This window comes from Notechis scutatus, chromosome 8 (genome assembly GCF_049901735.1).
Source record: "Notechis scutatus isolate UNSWTSFEM ecotype Mainland chromosome 8, rNotScu1.2, whole genome shotgun sequence".
Lineage (NCBI taxonomy): Eukaryota > Metazoa > Chordata > Lepidosauria > Squamata > Elapidae > Notechis > Notechis scutatus.
This window is the reverse complement of record NC_142016.1, coordinates 14,826,422-14,846,171: the sequence shown is the minus strand read 5'-3', so window position 1 is coordinate 14,846,171 and position 19,750 is coordinate 14,826,422. Positions and strand designations below refer to the sequence as shown.

Here is a 19,750-nt window from a genome sequence, read left to right as displayed (position 1 = left end):
GTGCTATATCTTTAACAATGGTTATTCCCTATCAAGTAACATTATTAAACAGTTTGCATTTATATTCTGCCATAGTCCACTGACTATAATTCTGAAGGTAGAAATTTAAAATAATTCTACCTAGATGTATTTTGGGATCTGATTTTGGATTTGAACCACAGAGGAAATCTTGGTGGGCCATTGAATACTAGCATTTAAAAAGAATAATTTAAAAGCCTATCTTGGTAACAGCAGCCCTATTTCTCTTTCACCTCTCCAATGTTTGTGAGAAACTGATATGAAAAAGCAAGCAGCTCTCTCCAATCACTGGAGACCGGTATTATCAAGGCAAGCTTTTAATTTTTTTTAAATGCTGCAAAAAAAAATCACTTAGACACTTTGGGCGTTAAACAAAACTAAGGATCTAATCTGTTGAATGCTTTTGGGGGAATTTAAAAAAAATAATTTCTCCTGAAAAAAATGGCAAGACCTCAGAAGTGGCTTTTCAAAGCAGCAGGAAGAATGAAAAATGTCTTAAGATGCATGAAATGGCTGCTGGAAAGAGAAAGGTTCAATTAGAGCAGGATTAAAAATTGCATTAAAGATACGAAAGGAAGAACAGAAAAGAATATAGCCAGACCTCCATGGACCTTCAAATGTGCGTATGAGAGAGATTTTGCCATAAGAGTGAAGAAAACACACTTTCACCCTGGAACAGCTTTAAACCAGCTTCAGCCTGCTTGAATAATAACAAGCTGCCATTGAGATAAAGGTTATGTTATGAGGACATGTCTTCAAGAAACAGTGAAATACTTTCATGCTGTGACAAATAAGCCCTGCTCTGATCAAACAGAATAACAGAGTTGAAAGGGACCCTGGAGGTCTTCTAGTCCACCCCCCCCTGGTCAAACAGGAAACCCTATACCAATTCAGACAAATGATTGTCCAGTCTCTTCTTAAAGTAAGAATAAAGAATCTAGCAAGAATGAAGCGAATGTACTATTAAATTGTATTAAAATGTAGGGCTATGCAATGCCCCACATCAAATTCAGAAGAATTACGTTGAAAACCCCTGGAAACACCAACACAGCCACCTTCCTGGGATATTGTAAAGCAGCCGTATCTGCTTCCATAATCACGCGGCGCCTCTAAAGTGTTGCATACAGAGTGCTGGGTTCGTGTTCCTCAGGTTCCACAGCCTCTCTTCCGAGTTCAATCCGAAGCATGGCACAGATCTACTAAGAAAATTTGCCCAAGTCCCTATAGATGACCTGATTGCAGTGGTGGGATTCCACATTTTTTTCCTGACCTGTTCTATGAGAAGAGCGCTTTGCGCTTTGCATTGCGTGTGCAGCACTCAAAAACCGCCCTCTGTGTCAGCGCTGGTGAGGTAAGCTGTTTTTTTTAGTTCAGCTGAGGAGCAGCAATCTGTTCTGCTGCACGAATCAGCTGAGTTAAAAAACAAAGGAATATAGGACAGGGAAAGGCGGGGTTGGGTGGGCGGGGCCAGCCAGAGGTGGGTATTTGCCAGTTCTCTGAATTACTCAAAATTTTCACTACCAGTCCGCCAGAACTGGTCCAAACCAGCTGAATACTACCTTTGCCTGATTTCCTCTTCCCTGAGGTAAATACCTTCTTCCATTAGACCAGGGGTCCCCAACCACCGGTCCCCAGACCGGTACCGGGCCGTGGATCATTTTTTACTGGGCCGCAAAGCTTGGGCGCCGCCATCTTGTTTTGACGGCGCTTCCGGTTTTTTGGTTGCTTCAGGGTTTTCGGTTGGAAAGCGGCGTTTGGGTGCTCGCGCCTTAGTTTCGTCGAAGGGGGGGGCGGCGAAGAACGAAGAGCCGTCCCGATGGCGGTGGAGTGTCGCGTTACTCAGGTACCGGTCCGTGGAAGAATAAATAATCGTGAAACCGGTCCCTGGTTCAAAAAAGGTTGGGGGTCACTGCATTAGACTGACCTGCTCATCTCTAAGAGGAAGCCGAGTCAGATTTGGCTGCGAAGAGAGAGAGGTTCGTTGGAAAGGGAGAGAAGCTGCCTGCATGAGAGCGAGAACAAAGTCCTCAACATGCTTCCTTACCCTTTCCGAATGACAACGATGATGGCCCCAAGGAGGATGATCAATACCACCAGTCCTCCAGCACAGATGCCCAGGATGAGGCCCATCTCCTCCGAGTGCTGGGAAACTTCCAAAGGACGCTTGCTTTCTTTACAGGCAGCTGTAGGGGATAAACAGCAAACAGGTGGGTCAAGAAGAACCTGAAAATAAGAGATTATTCATGGAGCTTTACGGAGTGATGGTGTTCTTATCAGTTTAAATAAAATAAAAATACATAAAAATGAAAATGGGGAATTCTTATCGCTTAACTAGGATTAGTAAGAGACACTTGGGCTATTGAGGCAAGCTCTGCTTCACTATGGAATTCCAATTATACCAGGGGTGGACTTCAAAAATTTTAGCAAAGGGTTCTCTGCCTGGCTGCTGGGTGGCGTGGGCATGTTGGGCATGGCCTAGTTGGCCTCTTGCACCACAGCGGAGGGTTGTTTTTGCCCTCCCCGGGCTCCGGAGGCTCTCTGGAAGCCGGAAACGGGCCCATTTCCGGCCTCCTGGAACTTCCGGGAGGCCCATTTTTTGCCCTCCCCAAGCCTCGAAGCACACCCTGCACTTACCTGCATCCCAAACGGGCCGTGTGGGGACTCCTGGGAGGGGAGGGGCAGGGAGGGCGGGGCCAGCCAGGAGTGGGATTTGGGGGTTCTCTGAACTGTGCAGAACCCCTGCAAATCCCTACCAGCCCCACCCCTGAATTATACCCTCCTTAAGAGATGGCTTTTCAGTTTCTCCTTGATTACATTTGCTGGAGGAAAACCCACAACTGTTCCTCGTCAAACTTTCCGACAATTAAGAAACTTTCAACTAAACCCTGGAGTCTGATGTTCTGCTCTCTGGAGAGATAAAGAACGAGAGAACCGTGTGAATGCTCATCTTGCCTTCAAAGAAACATCCTCTTTCAGTTTTGTCTTCTTGAAGCTAAAGGTTTACCCCTGGATTTTAGTGATAAAATCCAAGGGGCTCTAGAACCATTAGAAGGATGCTTAAGGGTTGTATGCAATCTGCAGACCACCCAAGAAATTGTAGATAAAGGAAGCTCTGTATTAAATAAGTGTGTCATCAGTTTTAAAACTGATACTTCTTTCCATAGCAACTTTTCATTTTCTTAACCATGTTACAGCTGTTGAGTATATTGCTAGACTTGCATATAGTTACAAATGCTTCTCTGATTACTTCTGTTGATAATAGAAGTTATGCTTTTCCACTACCAAATTGGAATTATCCTCCAATTATATACATGATTGTCCTCCCATAACACTATTCTCAAAATGTCAAATTACCTCACTGTAACACTGTAGTTGTTATTTCTGTAGTTCTCAGAGCCAAAGAAAGATGAAAGTGCCACATTCTGAATTATTTCTTATTTATTTATAGAACTGACTGCTTACTCCAACAACCAAATCTGAACCATGCATCGTTGATGCATGACAAGGAGATGTTTGACATAGATAATACATACATCACTTGTATGGTTGACATTTGAAGAGCCATAATGTTTTCCAACCTAGTCAAAATTTGCCTAGAGATTCTTGGGTTTTCAATTAAGTCACAGGCAACGGTCTTCTGAATTGACATGGTGAATTATTTAGTACTTGATGTCATTGTTTTGATGATACTTTGAACTGCCCTTGTGGAAATTCGGCAGCGATCATCCATCTGTGTCTCTTTCGCAATTAAAAGCAAGACACACAAAACCTCCAGCCATTGCCCCTGGCTTACAATATGCCCTTAAATGAGTTGAATCATCATCAAGAGGAATGTGTCGTTTCAAAGTTTCTGATGAGCAGATTGAGTTCATAGTAATAGTGTTTAAGGTACATCTTCTGCATACATGTTGATAAGAAATGGTTTTTATTTTAAAGTGGGATTGAATACAAAACTAAAAATAGACCATTTTCATATCCTGAATCAAAGGAACAATACATTAACAAACGACACTGAGGAAATGCTATGCACTCCTCAAGGGCAGCCCCATGTAGAGCACATTAAAAGTTACGGTAAAGGTTCCCCTCACACATACGTGCTAGTCGTTTCTGGCTCTAGGGGGCGGTGCTCATCTCTGTTACAAAGCCGTAGAGCCAGTGCTATCTGAAGAAGTCTCCATGGTCATGTGGTTGGCATGACAAAACGCTGAAGGCACACGGAACGCTGTTACCTTCCCACCAAAGTGGTCCCTATTTTTCTACTTGCATTTTTTACATGCTTTCGAACTGCTAGGTTGGCAGAAGCTGGGACAAGTAACGGGAGCTCACTCCATTACGCTATGCTAGGGATTCGAACTGCCGAACTGCCGACCTTTCTGATTCACAAGCTCAGCGTCTTAGCCATTGAGCCACCGCATCCCTTGTGTAGACCACATTACAGCAATCCAAATGGAAGGTGACTAAGTCACCATGAGCCAGACTTCTGAATCCAGGAATAGATGTGATTAGCACAGCCTACAGTAGCCATGACTCCTCTTCAATAAGGACCCATAAGAACCCTCAGATTGTGTCCCAGCTGTGATGTGCACCCATAGGCAGAGATAAAGATGGAACATCTCCAGATCCATGTCACCAAGGATTATATGCCTAAATATCTTGTCTTCCATCATATAAATTCTCTGTCACTCAGTCTACACTACAGCCTTCCTGGCATCCCCAACTTCCTTTCCATTCTACAGGACAGGATCCTTTCGTTCAGATTGAGAAATATGGAGAAAGGCCAGCAAGCAGCATCCTCTGCCCCTTCCATCAAGAAAACCCAAAGCCGCTACCAGAAAATATCAGAAAGAATATTTTGTGAGGGCGATGGGTTGTTCAAAAATGTGATAAAATAAAACAAATAGATTTTTTAAAAAAACAAATCCTCAAGGACCCTGAGAATAAGATTGAAAAAGAGAAAACATTTCACCCCAACATTAAAACTACGTATCACAAAAGCCAATTGCCCATCACAACATCTTTCAGTGAATTTGGGGATTTCTCCATTCCCTTTGTCTAGATTGTTCTCTTTCTACTCTTATTCTCTGCTGGCATTTGGATAGCAAATTCTTTATAGGCATGGACCTAATCCTATAGTATATGGTGATCTGTAAAGAACCCTGTATACCAGGAATCAGCACTCAAAATTTTAGAAATCGATGTGTCCCGAATCTCTTTTCTGCAGCTTTTGGGTGTCTCTTTCCCCATAGCCCTATCAGTCCTGTTGAAAATTTTCTCCAAAATTTAGAGAACCACCACCAGAAAATACTGCCTCTACAACATGTACAGCATAGTTTTGCTCATCTTGCATTACGGTGTGGTGTTGGGGGTTTTCAATTCAATATGCAGAGTGTGAAAGATGTGTGTTTGTGTTTATTTTCATGGTCATGATGTGCACTGAAGATGGTGTTTGATTTCGTTTTACGAGGTGCAATGACAATAAAGTAAACTAAACCAAACTAAATTATCACCCAACCATTGCCTCATCCTTGATGCAGATTGTTATTATAGATTTCTTTTAACAGTTGAATTTTAGAGTACAGTAATTTCTCCAAAGGCTGCCTTTTACGTAGAATAAAAACAACCCTCCCAAAAAGTCTTTGTTCTTCCAGTGTCCCCGAAGAGCCATTCAGATGATTGCTGGGGTGTTTTGGATTATGTCTGGGGAAATGAGTTTTGTACAATTCAGACTTCAGGAGGGGAAGGGAGGAAAGGAAGATGCAACTGAGTGTGTGATGAAAGCAATCGTCCTACACATCTAAAAGACAGCAAAAGACTTTTTAGAAAAGGAAGGATTTCACAAAGTATAAGGAGGAGGAGGAAGAGGGGGACAGTGGTAAAGGTGTCTGCCTAAAAACCAGGAGCCAGTGAGTTCTAGTCTTTCCTCAAGCATGAAAATCATCTGGGTGATTTTAGGCCAGTCTTTCTCTCTCTCAGTCTGGAAAGAAGGCAAGGACCAACCACTTTCAAAAACCAGAGCCAATTTTATCTAGTGGTGAAGGGACTAGGCTAGAAACCAGGAGCCCGTGGAGTTCTAGTCCTTCCTTAGCCAGCTAGGTGAGCCTCTCTCAGCCCAACCCATCTCATAGAATTGTTGATATGACGGAAATAAGAAGTGATAGCATCACCTTGAATTTACCAAATTTAAAGGCAGGATTTAAAAAAAAAAATCAAATAAACAAATATATCAGAATATTTACCTTTCCGAGCTATTCGGATACAATTCAGCCTAGTTTCCTACAAAAGAAGAAAAAGATAAGTAAGGTTTTATCACATCTATGATCTCTTTGACCTGCTATTGGAAGTGAAAGATATCAAATCTAATCTTTATTACGGCCACAGACCGACATGTGAGGAAGATCGTAATACTCAGAGACCTATTTCATTTTTTTGTTTTTTGAGGAAGGGATGAACATGCTGGATATTGTACAATTCTCCAGGGTGGCTGCAAACCACTGAATATAGGTATTCTTTTCTAACTATCAATGGTACATGTATCTCATACATGACTTTTGGTGCTGCCTTTCCCTTTTAAACCAAGTAAAATTACTTTGGGGGGTGGGGGGGTAGGTAGGATTGCAAAAAACAAAACAAAACCATTTAGGACTTCACTACTTCCTGACAACTTGAAGTACAAATCATTCTCAGATCTTTTCCTCAATGTTTTGGAGACCCACCACTGATGCTGTGCTGGATTCACCAGTGGCCTGGCTTGGTATAAGGTGTGTGTGTGCGGGGGGGATGTTGGTGAGCAAACCCTGTCAATCCCGAAATTGACATATGCGTAGCTATTTTATTTATCCTTATTATATATTCCTTTTCTTTCTTTCTTTCTTTTTGCTGGTTATGGGGGGGAAGGGTTCCAGGCTTGCCACATTCCTAAGATGGGAGGAGTGGAGATAGAGAGAGTTGTTTAGGTTAGGTGGTTCTCCTTCCCGTGGGAACAATAACTGACCCTGCTGGGACCTGGGGGTGGAGATTGATGACACCAGGCAACGTTGATTTACTTCTATTGGGGAATGTGACTGTTGGGGGCTGTTTCTAATTTCCAATATTATGTGGTGCCATTCCGAGTTGTGTCAGATCTGGAATTATAACAGACTTTGTCAATTTGATGCTTACCCAAATAAAAGAAATCATTTTGGAAGACGGACTTTGCTCTTTTTTTAAAAAAAATGGATTTCATCACTTGGAAACCTGACACACATCCCTATCCAGAGTATCTAAACAGTGGTCCCCAACCTTTCTGGCTCCATGAACCAGCAGCCAAAATGGGGGGGAGGGGAAGGGATGGCATGCAATCTAGCTCCCACGCATGCACAAATGAAGCTTTGTATGCTTGCCCACCGCTTATATGACCCAGTTCCCAATGGACCATGGACCAGTACGCGACCCAGGGTTTAGGGACTCCTGACCTAGAGCTAAAGAGAAATTTCCTGACTGTGAGAACAGATAAGCAGTGGGATGGTTTGCCTCCAGACAGTGTGGATGCTCCCTCACTGGAGGTTTTTAAGAAGAGATTGGACAGTCCTTTGTCCAGAATGGTAGAGGGTCTCCTGCTTGAGCAATGGGTTGGACTAGAAGACCTCCAAGGTCCTTTCCAACTCCATTATCTCTGTCCTTCTTCATCTGCAGACATCAGATTTCAGGCATCTCCCAGAAAGGGATGGAAATGATGTCACTTCAGTCACAATTCTGTAATCTCAAGATACATTTGAAGGAAGATATGCCATTTGACACTGAATTTCCATTCACCACCACTACCACACATTGCAGCCTGCGGGTGGGAAACAACGCGATTAGGCTGATGGTTTTCCTTGGCAAGGACTGACAATAAGGTATTGAACAGACTGGGCAGAGGCTCAGGCACCAAAGCAAGAAAATCCACTTGTCCTCTGCTTTCTCTCCTCCATTGTCCAGATCCTCCCTCAAAATCTTTCCCTGGCGCAAAAACATTATCCTCTTTGTCTGTCCGCCTGCCTCCCTCCCTGCTTGCCTGCCAAATGATTTAATAATGCCACTACTGCAGATGGAAACGAAGGAAATTAAACCAATCGTCATTATTTGGCTTAATGTTCCTTCTATCAACTCAGGGTGTTAAAATTCCATGTTGGACCGTTGGGGAATATTTCGATGCCAACTGCAAGAGAACCAGACTGCATTTGCAAGGAAGAGACTAGAAAGAATCCTGAGCAAAGTTGAATTCTTTCAAAAACAGCCCCCTAGCTTCTCTGTTCCTCCTAAAGCTGGGCCATGAAATGAGTGCAGTCTTCCAGTAACTACCATCTAGGGCTTGGAAGAAACCACATGAATCCCAAGGATAATCTCCTGAAACCAAACAAGGGTTAAGAACAAGCTTTTGGTATCTTTTTTAGTTTAAATGAGGCACAGGCACATCTGAATATACTCCAAATGGCTCACACCTCGCATGGCATCTGAAGAATGCAAATAGGGTGATGTGGGGTCCAGTGAAGGACATTGAGAAAACAGAGAGGGTTTGGAAACACAAGTTGACCATCTGTCCAGACTGCTGAATTTCCAATTTTTTTGTCCTTTTGCCTAAGCAAGGAAATGGTATTTTTAGTATTTATTTGATTTGTCAATCGCTTACAAGATACAGGTATAAGAATAAATATAGTTTTGAATACATGAGATAGATACTTATAAGAAAAATAAAAAACAATAGGTTTAAGTTAGAACCATAAGTAAAATCCAGAGTGTATCCATTTGGTGTAGTGGTTAAGGCATCAAACTAGAAACTGGGAGACGGTGAGTTCTAGTTCCACCTTAGATCACTCTTTTTCAGCCATGGGAAGCAGGCAATGGCAAACTTCTTCTGAAATCTTGCCCAAGACTTGTCCAGGCAGACACCAAGAATTAAAAAAAAATATTGACTTGAAGGCACAAAAGGAAGGGGAAAAAACCCACCCTAAATCACATTGCTCCATTGTCAGATGGCTTTCTTCCCTTGGATAGTTTTGTGATCTTTTGTGTCCTCACATCTAATTTCAGTATTGATCTTACTTGCCATCAGAGAGTTATATAAAACCTGCATAGTACAATGCTGAAACATGATTAATTGATTGATAGATAGATAGAGATAAATCTGATTTGGCAGGAAAAGAAAAGAATGTGATTGTATTTAATGTCTTTTAAACAAAGCTGAGGATAAGAACATGGGCCATATATCATGCCAAATGTTGTCTAGTCTAATAAACAGTAACAGCTTTCCCCATCATTCCTGATGTTTTTAACTGGAGCGGGTATGTTTGGAGACGTTGCTTCTGCATATAAATTCTGTGCTCAGCCAGAGATCCTGCAGCTTCTAAAAGATTTAAAAACAATTTAACTGAATCTTTAAATGTGTTCAACTTGTGAAATTAGAATTCAATCATTCCATTTCATACTGAATGAGAGTCGACCGCAGAGTCCTATTGCCAATCTTGGACATCTAAATGTGACGAAGTCTGGAGGGCTGCTTTTTGATTTTCATTTAAGCCCCTCCAATTTGCACACTGCCTGCACAACATGTGTACATACATACGTTCCTGCACAGGCAGCCCAGATCATGTATAAATAATATGTATGAGTCACCCATACAGACGGGACCCTTGCATTACAAGCATACGAGGCTGCTAAGTTATTTATCCATTGAGCTATATTGTCTGGCAAGTGCTTCTCCAAGTCTGGAGATTAAAAATTTGCTAGTCTTTTTAAACTGGAAATGGAAGTAACTCAATTTAGGATGCTCTCCATACAAAGAAAGTGTTCCTCCCCTTAATTATAGTCCTAAATGTTAGGAAACTATCTCATGGCTCAACTAGTGGTGGAAACACCTACTGCAAAAAGACTGTTGAACCTATATTGTTGGGTATTTCACCATGATAGGAAATCACAGTCAGCTTAAGGAAAACAGTCATAAAGACAAATATATTTTAAAGATGGAGTTGTACCAATCAACACCCAGAGCTCGCTACTTACCCCTTTGAGATTGCTCATAGCCTGGAAGTAGATGAGATAGGCTTTCTTGGGTTCCAGTGGAGGATTCCAGTAACCATTATAGGTTTGGTTGTCCCCTACAATGAAGGGTTTGGCTTCTGTGAGGCTGCCTGGGGATAGTTCCGCTCCAAAGTAGTGAACCAAGCCACGGGACATGGCGTCATCAAAAGTGAGTGGCACAGGAAAGCATTCTGGGCCATTTAACTCCCGCTTGATCTTCTTAGGTCTGTCTTCTTCCACAATGACTTGATATGTGCTGAGAACCCAGGAAGCAGAGAAGGTGGGGAAGAGAGAGCAAAAACAAGAGGCCATGTTAAATGAAGCCCATCCTAAACTAATGTATTTTTAGTTAGTTGTTTTTCACACTTCTTAACCATTCATCTCCCTCAGAGAGGGGCTGTTGGTCCCCCTACACTGCCCTTTCTAAATCCACATTGCCTATCTTCTGACTTATCTATTTGTAGTGGATAATAAATCTCTTGATCTAAGGGTATCACCACTCCACTGTTGGTAAATGAATTGCCTTTAGTAAAGTTTCCAGGAGGAAGAAAGAAACAGATGCACTTCGGATTCTCAAATGACCCATTAGTCCAATGCTGGAGGAAGTGCCTGTAACTTCCTGCTAAGAGATTGCAGAACATGCTATGAATTAAGCATAGTTGTGCTTGGCTGAGACCTCCAAGAAGTTCCCCATCAGCAAAAGAATTAAAGTCAAATGGAAGAAGGAATGCTCATGCTATTATCTGAAAGGCTCCTCCTGAAAACTTCGCAAATAATTTTGGCTTCCCATAGAAGCATTCCCCTGTAAATGGAACATTAGCAGCAGGGTTTCCCTCCTCAATTCTGCATCGTAATAGTCAATCACCCAGCATCATAATAGTCAATGATAAGTATTGTCAACTTGGGGCCCTTAACTTAATTTTATACAACTCTTGACTAATTGCAAATGCTTCCTGTAAGCCGTAAATTTTGTCAAGAGCAATCTGTAGTGAGGAAGAAATAGAGTGGAAAAGGGGGTTTCAGACCCAAGAACCAAGAATGGCATGTGGAGATTCTTCCAAGCTGAGTTCTGTGTTGCTTCCCCACTTGTAGACAGAATCTTGCCAGACTAAACACTCTGACTATCTGTATCGATCATATGCTCTGGGAACTATTAGGTCTTCACCCTCTTTCTCTCACATAAAATATCTGGATGAGTTGTCTTTTATTCATCTGGAATGGGAATCTGGGCTACTAGATTCCATCATAAGACAGTATCAACAAGAAAAAAAAGATGGCTTCATCTACTTTTGTTTCTAGCTGTACTCCCATTTAAACTCCACCTATTATTTCCAATTAGGACGTATGGACTCTCTTATTCTCAAGAGAGAAAGAGAGAAAAGGTTCTCCTGCATTATGTGAATGTAGTAGAGGATAACATACATTCATGGAACGTCTGGGTTCCTGCAGTTTGCCACAGTTTGGGCCAGCTAGTAACAAAGCAGGGATCTGGCCAAAAGCATTTTCATTATGGAGGCATCTCTGATCTGTTTCAATGACTTACCAAAGCAGATGCACTGTCATCCGTTCTCCATCTTTGAAATTACCAAAATAGCTCCCCAAGGAAGACAGATACAGGCTTTGGCCAACCAATCTGATAGGAAGGCAGCTGCTAAATTTGGATCTTGCTGACTGCCGTTTCCTGACTGCCAAAAGCTAAAGGAAAGGAAGCTCCGAACTCGGTATACACAGCACATTCAAAGAAACCTATGCTGGTCCTTCCTCCAAGCAACAGCCCCAGGAAACCCACTAAGGAAGTTATCACTCTTCCATTGCCCATCAACACAACACACAATTATTCTATTCTGTCTTTGGAAGGGTCTCGCTCAAGATCTCAAAACAGAAGCTTTGGCAACCTTACTCCACCATCAAAATAGCTATTAGCCATGTGTCTAAAGGTATCCGCTTAAATACCTGACAAAGTCTCACACACTGAAACAGGTTTTGTTAACAACCACCTGGTCAAAAAAAACAAACCAAATGTTTCCCTCCCTGCAACAGATAAATGGATAGAGAAGACTACACAGGACGAGCTGAATTCTGCCTTATTCTTCCACATGCACAGGGACACAAAAACTGTTAACTGAAGAGCCTAAAACAAATTAATCTGACAGTCACATCCCTCAGTTTTGTCTGGAAGTAAAAGCTCCTGACAAAATCCCAGTAGTATAATTCAGCTGCTAACCTAATGAGTTACTAGTTACATTTGTGCACTTCAAAGAACAAAGCGGATCCTCTCAGCAATCACAGGCATTGATATAGGAAAGTGCTCTAATACAGGGATCTCCAACCTCCGCAACTTTAAGACTTGTGGACTTCAGCTCCCAGAATTTCTCAGTATGGCTGGCTGAGGAATTCTGAGAGTTGAAGCCCACAAGTCTTAAAGTTGCAGAGGTTGGAGATCCCTCCTCTAAAAGACCTGGAGGCAAAATTTAAACTTTCTCTTTCTTAGGGCATATTTTTCTTTCCAAGGAAGTCTACAGTTCAATCAGTGGGAAGGGGGAAAGGAATCCCAAATACTGGAATAGTTCATCGGATTACATTTTAATAGGTTATTTAAAATGAAAAGTACCAGCCCTATGTTATTATCTGGAACAGGGTAAACATGCTGCATGGGTGAAGGCTGGAACAACTGTGTGCCCCATAGAAAGGCAGCTAAACAAAAGAAAATTATTATTTCTGGGTGGAAGTATTCAGTTGATGGATAGCACAAGTAGGACCAATGGTTCTCAATGTTAATCCTCTTGCAAAACAAAAAAAAGTCAATGACTTTGTTTTAATGCTTTTTAAAATAATCACCATATTTAATTATAGCATATCCCTTTATTTATCTTGTTCACTAAATTAACCAGATCCTAGTTGTGGATAGACATCTACTGAACATCCATTGAAATCTTATATATATTAAATTATAGGATATCCCTTTATTTATCTTGTTCACTAAATTAACCAGATCCTAGTTGTGGATAGACATCTACTGAACATCCATTGAAATCTTATATATATTAAATTATAGGATATCCCTTTATTTATCTTGATCACTAAATTAACCAGATCCTAGTTAACATCCACTGAAATCTTATATATTAAATTATATTAGACCATGCTAAGTCCCTCCCCCAAATCATCTAAAATCTTAGAATTATCCCATAGAAATCAGTCTTCCAAGAACTGAGAACTGGACATGCAGAAAAATCTTCCACACGTTCAAAACTTGTAGATATACAGACTTCTAAAATGTACAGCAGGGCAAAGTAGAGAAAGTAGAAGTAGAGGAAGCAAAATAGAGGAATGCTTAAGTTCCTAAAACATTTCCTTAAACTGAGTACAGATAGTCTTTGGCTTGCAACCATTTGTTAAGTAATGTTTCAAAATTACAACAGCATTGAAAAAAGGGATTTGTGACCAATCTTCGCACTTACAACCATCGTAGTATCCATCACAATCACATGATCAAAATTTGGGCACTTTGGCAACTGGTATGAATTTATATGGTTGCACCATCCCAGGGTCATGTGATCACATTTGCAACCTTCCCAGCTGCTTTCTGACTAACAAGTCAAGTGTGGGAAGTTGGATTCTCTCAACAACTGCAATAATTTGTTTAACAACTGTGGGAAAGCAAAGGTTGTAAAATTGGCTGCAACTTGCTTAACAACCACTTGCTCAGCAACAGAAATTCTCTTCCAAACTGTGTTCGTTAAGTCAACGACTATCTGTATCAAGAGTATTATATATTTAATCTCCACTGCTTTCCCCAATGAATCCTTTTCCTATAAGTTATTGGCGAAGAATCTCAATAAAAAGGGGTGTTTCAGCCTTGCAGGATAAGCATAACCTTGCAGTTAGCATTTTTAGAAAGGGAAGAAAGATAAGAGGGGGAAAAGAAAAGAGGAGGCAGTGGAATGCAATGCATCCACTTGATAAAAGGAAATAGCCTTATTTCAAAATTCAAACAAAATTCATGATCCATTGCATAGGACTGCCTGTCCTATACAGATAGGCCAACCTGTCAATTTTGGTTAGTCTCTGTTTCTTATTTCAGCAAATATGTCAGGCTCCATTTGTCAAACTACAAAAGTCTGTACTGAAATGCTCCACATTTCTTTCAACTAAAGAGACCTTTTTCTGCTATGTTTCTCAGTGCAGAGTTTTGTAAACAACTCTCCCTAATATAATGTGGTTGTTTTTTTACATTTTTACATTCCTTTCAAAACTATATCCATACTGTGTGTTGCATTCCATAATACCTTTTCTTAGGACTCAGAGAATCATGCATTTCAAATATTTATGACTTGCCAAGCCAACCTCGCTAATATTTCAAAGCAATTTTTATTCCAGCATGCATTCAGTTATTAGTTTAGTTTAAAGGGCCCCTGTTATTGTTGACTCTTTATAATGAAATTATTTTGTGTACAGAGCTTTCCCTTTTGTTTCCTTTGACTTTATTAACAACTCCTCCGCACCTCTCCCCCGAACCTGCTAGGAATGGCATGGGCTGTAAATATTGTGAAATAAATAACAATTGCATTGTTAAAAATAAGAAATTCGATCATCATTCATTTATCCTTATCACTACCTGATTGGGGCACCCCTGCCCTGTGCTGGTCGCAGGAGAACAGTGATGGTGCTATCCGACTCTTCCAGTGGTGAAGGTATGTCACCATAATCAAAACTAGGTGCTGAAACAAAGCAAAAGGCAACAATCAAACGGGACTACATTTCACTCATTTTCCAGGTACATTGTAGCGCCTCAAGCACATCACTGCAGCCACCCTCTTGAATTTTTTTTAGCATATATAATGGACACCAATTGTAAGTTACAGTTGTAGTAAGCAGTACTAGTCGTAACAGCAAGTATCATTATCATGATCATGAGAAATGGCAACCTATATGCAACTGTAGTTATGGACTGTGGTTCGTCACACAGTCAGCCAAATGTTCAGACGGGATTTCAGATTTTTAATCCACCCATCGATTCCTTCCCAAGGACCTGGGATAGACAGAGGCGGATGTTTGACTGGTATTAAAAGTATGGTCACAGAATGTAAGTTGTTCCAAGTAAAGGTGATTTTGTTACTGCTCATAGTGCTCAAAGGGTGTTGTAATTCTTTGGGGATTGCACCAGAGGTGGTATTCAGCAGGTTCTGACCAGTTCTGGAGAACCGGTTGTAGAAATTTTGAGTATTTCGGAGAACCGACAAATACCACTTCTGACTGGCTCCGCCCCCATCTATTCTCTGCCTCCCATTGAGTCCCAGCTGGGTCTTCTTTGGTTGACCTGCACAGGAGAACAGAGCTGGAAAGCAGGTTAGTGAGGTGGGGAGGGAATGGGGATTTTGCAGTATCTTTCCACTGCCATGCCCACTAAGGCACGGTCACCAAGGCATGCCACGAAAGTTGGATGTTTCTGCATACAAGTCTATTGTGTGCCATCAAGATAGAATCAACCTTTAGAACCACATAGGTAGAATTTTTATCCAGGTTGATCTGTTCCCAACCTCCAGAGGTTCCATGGTGCACCCTTCACTGTAATTAAGTCCCTCCACCATGCTGCTGATCCTCTCATCTCTTTATAACTCATTGGAAGAGTTAAAACATTCTAACACTGGCAACACCAGAGGTGGTATTCAGCAGGTTCTGACCAGTTCTAAAGAACCAGTAGTAGAAATTTTGAGTAGTTCGGAGAACCGGCAAATACCATCTCTGACTGGCCCCGCCCCCATCTATTCTCTGTCTCCTGAATCCCAGCTGATTGACTGGGTCTTCTTTGGTTGCCCTGCACAGGAGAACGGAGCTGGAAAGCAGGTTAGTGGGGTGGTGAAGGATTGGGGATTTTGCAGTAACCTTCCCCCAGGAGTGGGAAAGGAACGGAGAGTTTGCATATCTTTCCCCTGCCTTGCCCACCAAGCCTTGCCCACAGAACTGGTAGTAGAAATTTTTGAATCCCACCACTGGTTGCACCCATTAATATTAGTGTTCGCTTTGTTTTGTTTTGCCACAACCATTCTATTTCTATTTGCGGGTCTTTGAATTTTGTGATCTTCTCCAGTTTGTTCTCTTCTCTTCCGCTGTCTCCAGGTACTGCCGCTGTTTTCATTATTGTAATTATTTGTACCTTTGTACCTTTTTATTATTTGGGTTTTGTAAATAACTCAAGGCAGTGACCAACACAATGCTATCTATCCTCTTCCTATTTTCCCCAAAACAACAATCCTGTGAAGGGAGTTGGGCTGAGAGAAAGTAATTGGCCCAACCTTACCCAGCCAGCTCTCATGCCTAAAGCGGATGTAAGGACTTGCCTCAACTAATCCCTCAGGAAAGTGTGACTCTTGAAACAAGTAAGTTATCAAAAGGAACTTTGACTGAGAGAAAGTGATTGCAGAGCAGTCAGGCGGAATGGTGGAGTCCCCGCACAATGCTTTAAGCTAGTCTTCCCAATTCAAACCCCACCCTTCACCAGTCCACTGGTAGCCAATGCAATGCCCCATAGGTGTTTTGAGAACTCTGAGGTGGATGCTTGATAGCAGTTCATTCCCAGGATGCAGCGACCTTGTTTGTCAGGCTAGAACCAGCTGGGAGAAAGTCCATCTGTCTTCAAGATTATCCCCCTCTGTAAATCCCATGCGGTTACATCAAAATTGAAAGTGTGCTGAGAAGGCAACCCTGAGTAGCCTCCTCCTCCCCCCTCCATCGGAAGGGCAGCATCCCAGAAGGGGACCTGAGAGCAGGACTAGAACTCACAGTCTCACGGTGATTGGTCCAAAGTTATCTAGCCAGCTTTCATGCCTAAGGCAGAACTAGAAGTCACAGTCTCCTGGCTTCTAGCTTCCCCTCCCACCATCCTGGCTGCTGTGGTTCACCGGCAGCCTGTGCAGACGGCAGTGGAATCGGACAGTGGGGAAGAACGGGGACCAGTCTGAGAGTCCGGAGAGGACTCGGACAAGGGTCCTGCGTCCGATGCAGAGATGGGGCCAGGACCATCTGCCTCTGGAGCCTCCGGAGTCTGGCAGCAGCGAGGCAGAGGAACAAGGGGAGCTGTTACTGGGTACGGCTGAGTTACGTAGTACAGGTAATCCTTGACTTACAGGAAATCCTTGACTTACAACTAAGATTAGAGACTTGCATCACTGAGCGGAATGATCATTAAGTGAGTCGCTCTTGATTTTGTGACCTTTTGGGTTGTGGTCATTAAGCAAATCCAACTTCCTCCATTGACTTTGTTTGTCAGAAGTAAACTGTGAAGGGCACAAATGGTGATCCGTTGAGCCCTGGATAGCACAACTGTCATAAATGCATGCTGGATGCCAAGCACCCAAATTTTGATCCTGTGATTGCAAGGGATACTATGACAGTCATAAGTGCAATGACTGGTCCTAAATCATCTTTCCCAACATCCTCATAATTTCAAAGGGAAGCTAAATGATTGTTCGTAAGTTGAGAACTACTTGCACCTATTCCCACAGAAACATCAACCCCAACTTTTTAGTCTCCTCCAATCAGCAAGGCAGGCAGGCAGGCAAACCTTGAGTTGCACACATTCTGAGAAATCAATTTGAAATTAAGCTGATGGCTGCATGTGACCCTAAAGGTCACTCCCAATCCACTTCTGCATTAAATCCCATTCAAAATACTTATGAGAGAAAGGTTTTTTTAAAAAAAAAATAGAAAAAAAGGGGAGGGCTACTACTTCTTTTTCCCATCTTTACATCAGAGAATAAAAAGTATCACAAGGAGACAAGCCTGCAGATCAAGCCAGATGCTCCTGCCAGTAGCAAAACCGTTCTGTATATCTAAGGAGCTTTGAAGGAAATTGAAACGCCTATACAGAAGTGCTGTATTTAAAAAAAAAACAACTAAGTTGTGAGAAGTACACAATACTGTATAATAGCGATTCAATGCAATAGGTGAATTCAATAGAGATTCAGTGAAATTGCCCAAACTTGACCTTTCTCAAATCAAAATGAACTGTACAATCAGACAGGTTCTAATAAGTGGCACATAAATAATTGCAAAGGCACTACTATTTGTTTCCAAACTTCACCAGGTCAATATCTGCTCGCTTAGGATTGTGCAAGAATTTGACTGAGATCCAATCAAACTTCTCCATCTACCCCACCTTTCTTCACTGAACTAAGGTTTTAAAAAAAACACAGTAAAATCTGATAATTCCAAACAGATATGGACAATTCAGAAGCTTCTGTGTTGTTTCTAACAGCCGTTTCTGAAATCCAGATTGCATTAGATTCAACCACTCCACTAGATCGATTTTCCAAACCAGTTCAAATTGGTCAGTTGGACTGATTTCCTACATCAAAAATTGCCTATTTGGATGTGGCAATTCAACTGAGATTCTGCCTGATTTGCATTAGGCCAAGTGCTCTCCAAAACATCAGTACAGTAGTGCCCTATTCCAAAACTGTACTATCTGCTGTGTCTGTAGGAAATGAAGTAATTCCTTTTTTGGATATGTAACTGTTAATCTCTGAGGGGTTGTTTAAGGGAAAAGGGGGAAGAGTGCATGGTGCATATAAATGGAATATTTTCCCTATGGTTCCATCTCTTGCTTTTATTAATGGTCACAGGCTCATGTCCTTAGCTCACAGCAAGAGAAACAACTGTATATTTTTTAAATGTGCATTGCACTATGCTGATTATTCCAAAAGCAGCTGTTACTGCATGGCCCTCTCTTCCAATGCAAGGGAAGAAAAGGAAAGAAAGATAAAGGACACATTAATTAGACCTGCTTTTGACAGAGTAGGACAAATGGAAAACATGGCCAGGAACAACATTCTAGACTAATAGATGAACAAGATGCAGGAGAAATGTACCTGCTTCGCATTTGGAGATGAGCTGACCTCAATTTATGCTCCCCTCAATTTCTGAATCTGAATCTAGTCTTGTCCTTGTTTTTCCATTTCTCAACATTTTGCGATGAAATGCTCCCATTCAAAAGTTGAATGAGAAAGTCTGCTTTGAGGGACATCAACACCATGGCTCAATGGCTGGAAGGTACCCAAATCTTCAGTCTCGTGGCCATTGTAGGAGATGACCAGGCTGAACCCAAACAAGAGTACAATCGCATCATAAGCCACAGATCTCTGCATGCCACAACAGATCTAAGTCCAGCCCACCTTGAATGTCTTTCTTAATCTCCCGCTCATTTTCCTTGACAGTTAGTTGGTCAGATTCTTGTAGAGAGCTTAATCTTGCAATACATCTTTTATACTCATTTGAAGGGCCTGATTTCCCCAGTGCTTGATAGCCATGGTGTTTTTGTCCACAAGGGCAGGACATCCATCATCAACAGCATTCACCGTAGGGAAAAGGAAGCCAACCAATTGTGGTGGAATCTCCAGCTAGAGTGGATGGAGAAGTGAAGAGACTGGCAAGCTTAGAGGCCTTGCAAAGCAAGACGTGACACAGACCTCCCTCAAATTCCTTAAACTCTTATCTGGTTGTCCCCAAGAGAATGCAGCCAGTCTGGCAAGATTCTTGTAAATAGGCAAGCAGCAATAAAGAAGCTACTCTGATCAATTCAGGGTGTTGCTTTGGTTCCTTGCGCCTGACACCAGCAAATTCTAGTGTAGAAATTCCCTTAGTTGGACGACAGGTAGTGCTCAACATAGTTCACTAACTCAGAAAGCTCAAGCAGCCC

At 41.9% G+C, this 19,750-nt stretch overlaps 1 protein-coding gene across 4 annotated transcripts in view; it reads right to left on the bottom strand.

Annotated features, from left to right (window-relative positions):
- Positions 1 to 19,750, bottom strand: part of PTPRU (protein tyrosine phosphatase receptor type U) — a 397,711-nt gene that overhangs the window by 106,694 nt on the left and 271,267 nt on the right. For all 4 annotated transcript variants that reach the window (XM_087970795.1, XM_087970796.1, XM_026679426.2 and 1 more), the window contains exons 11-14: positions 14,672 to 14,774; positions 10,036 to 10,309; positions 6,255 to 6,291; positions 2,063 to 2,201 (exon numbers count right to left, since the gene is read on the bottom strand). In XM_087970795.1, coding sequence (XP_087826921.1) covers positions 2,063 to 2,201; positions 6,255 to 6,291; positions 10,036 to 10,309; positions 14,672 to 14,774 — 553 coding nt within the window. The remainder of the gene's footprint in view (positions 1 to 2,062; positions 2,202 to 6,254; positions 6,292 to 10,035; positions 10,310 to 14,671; positions 14,775 to 19,750) is intronic.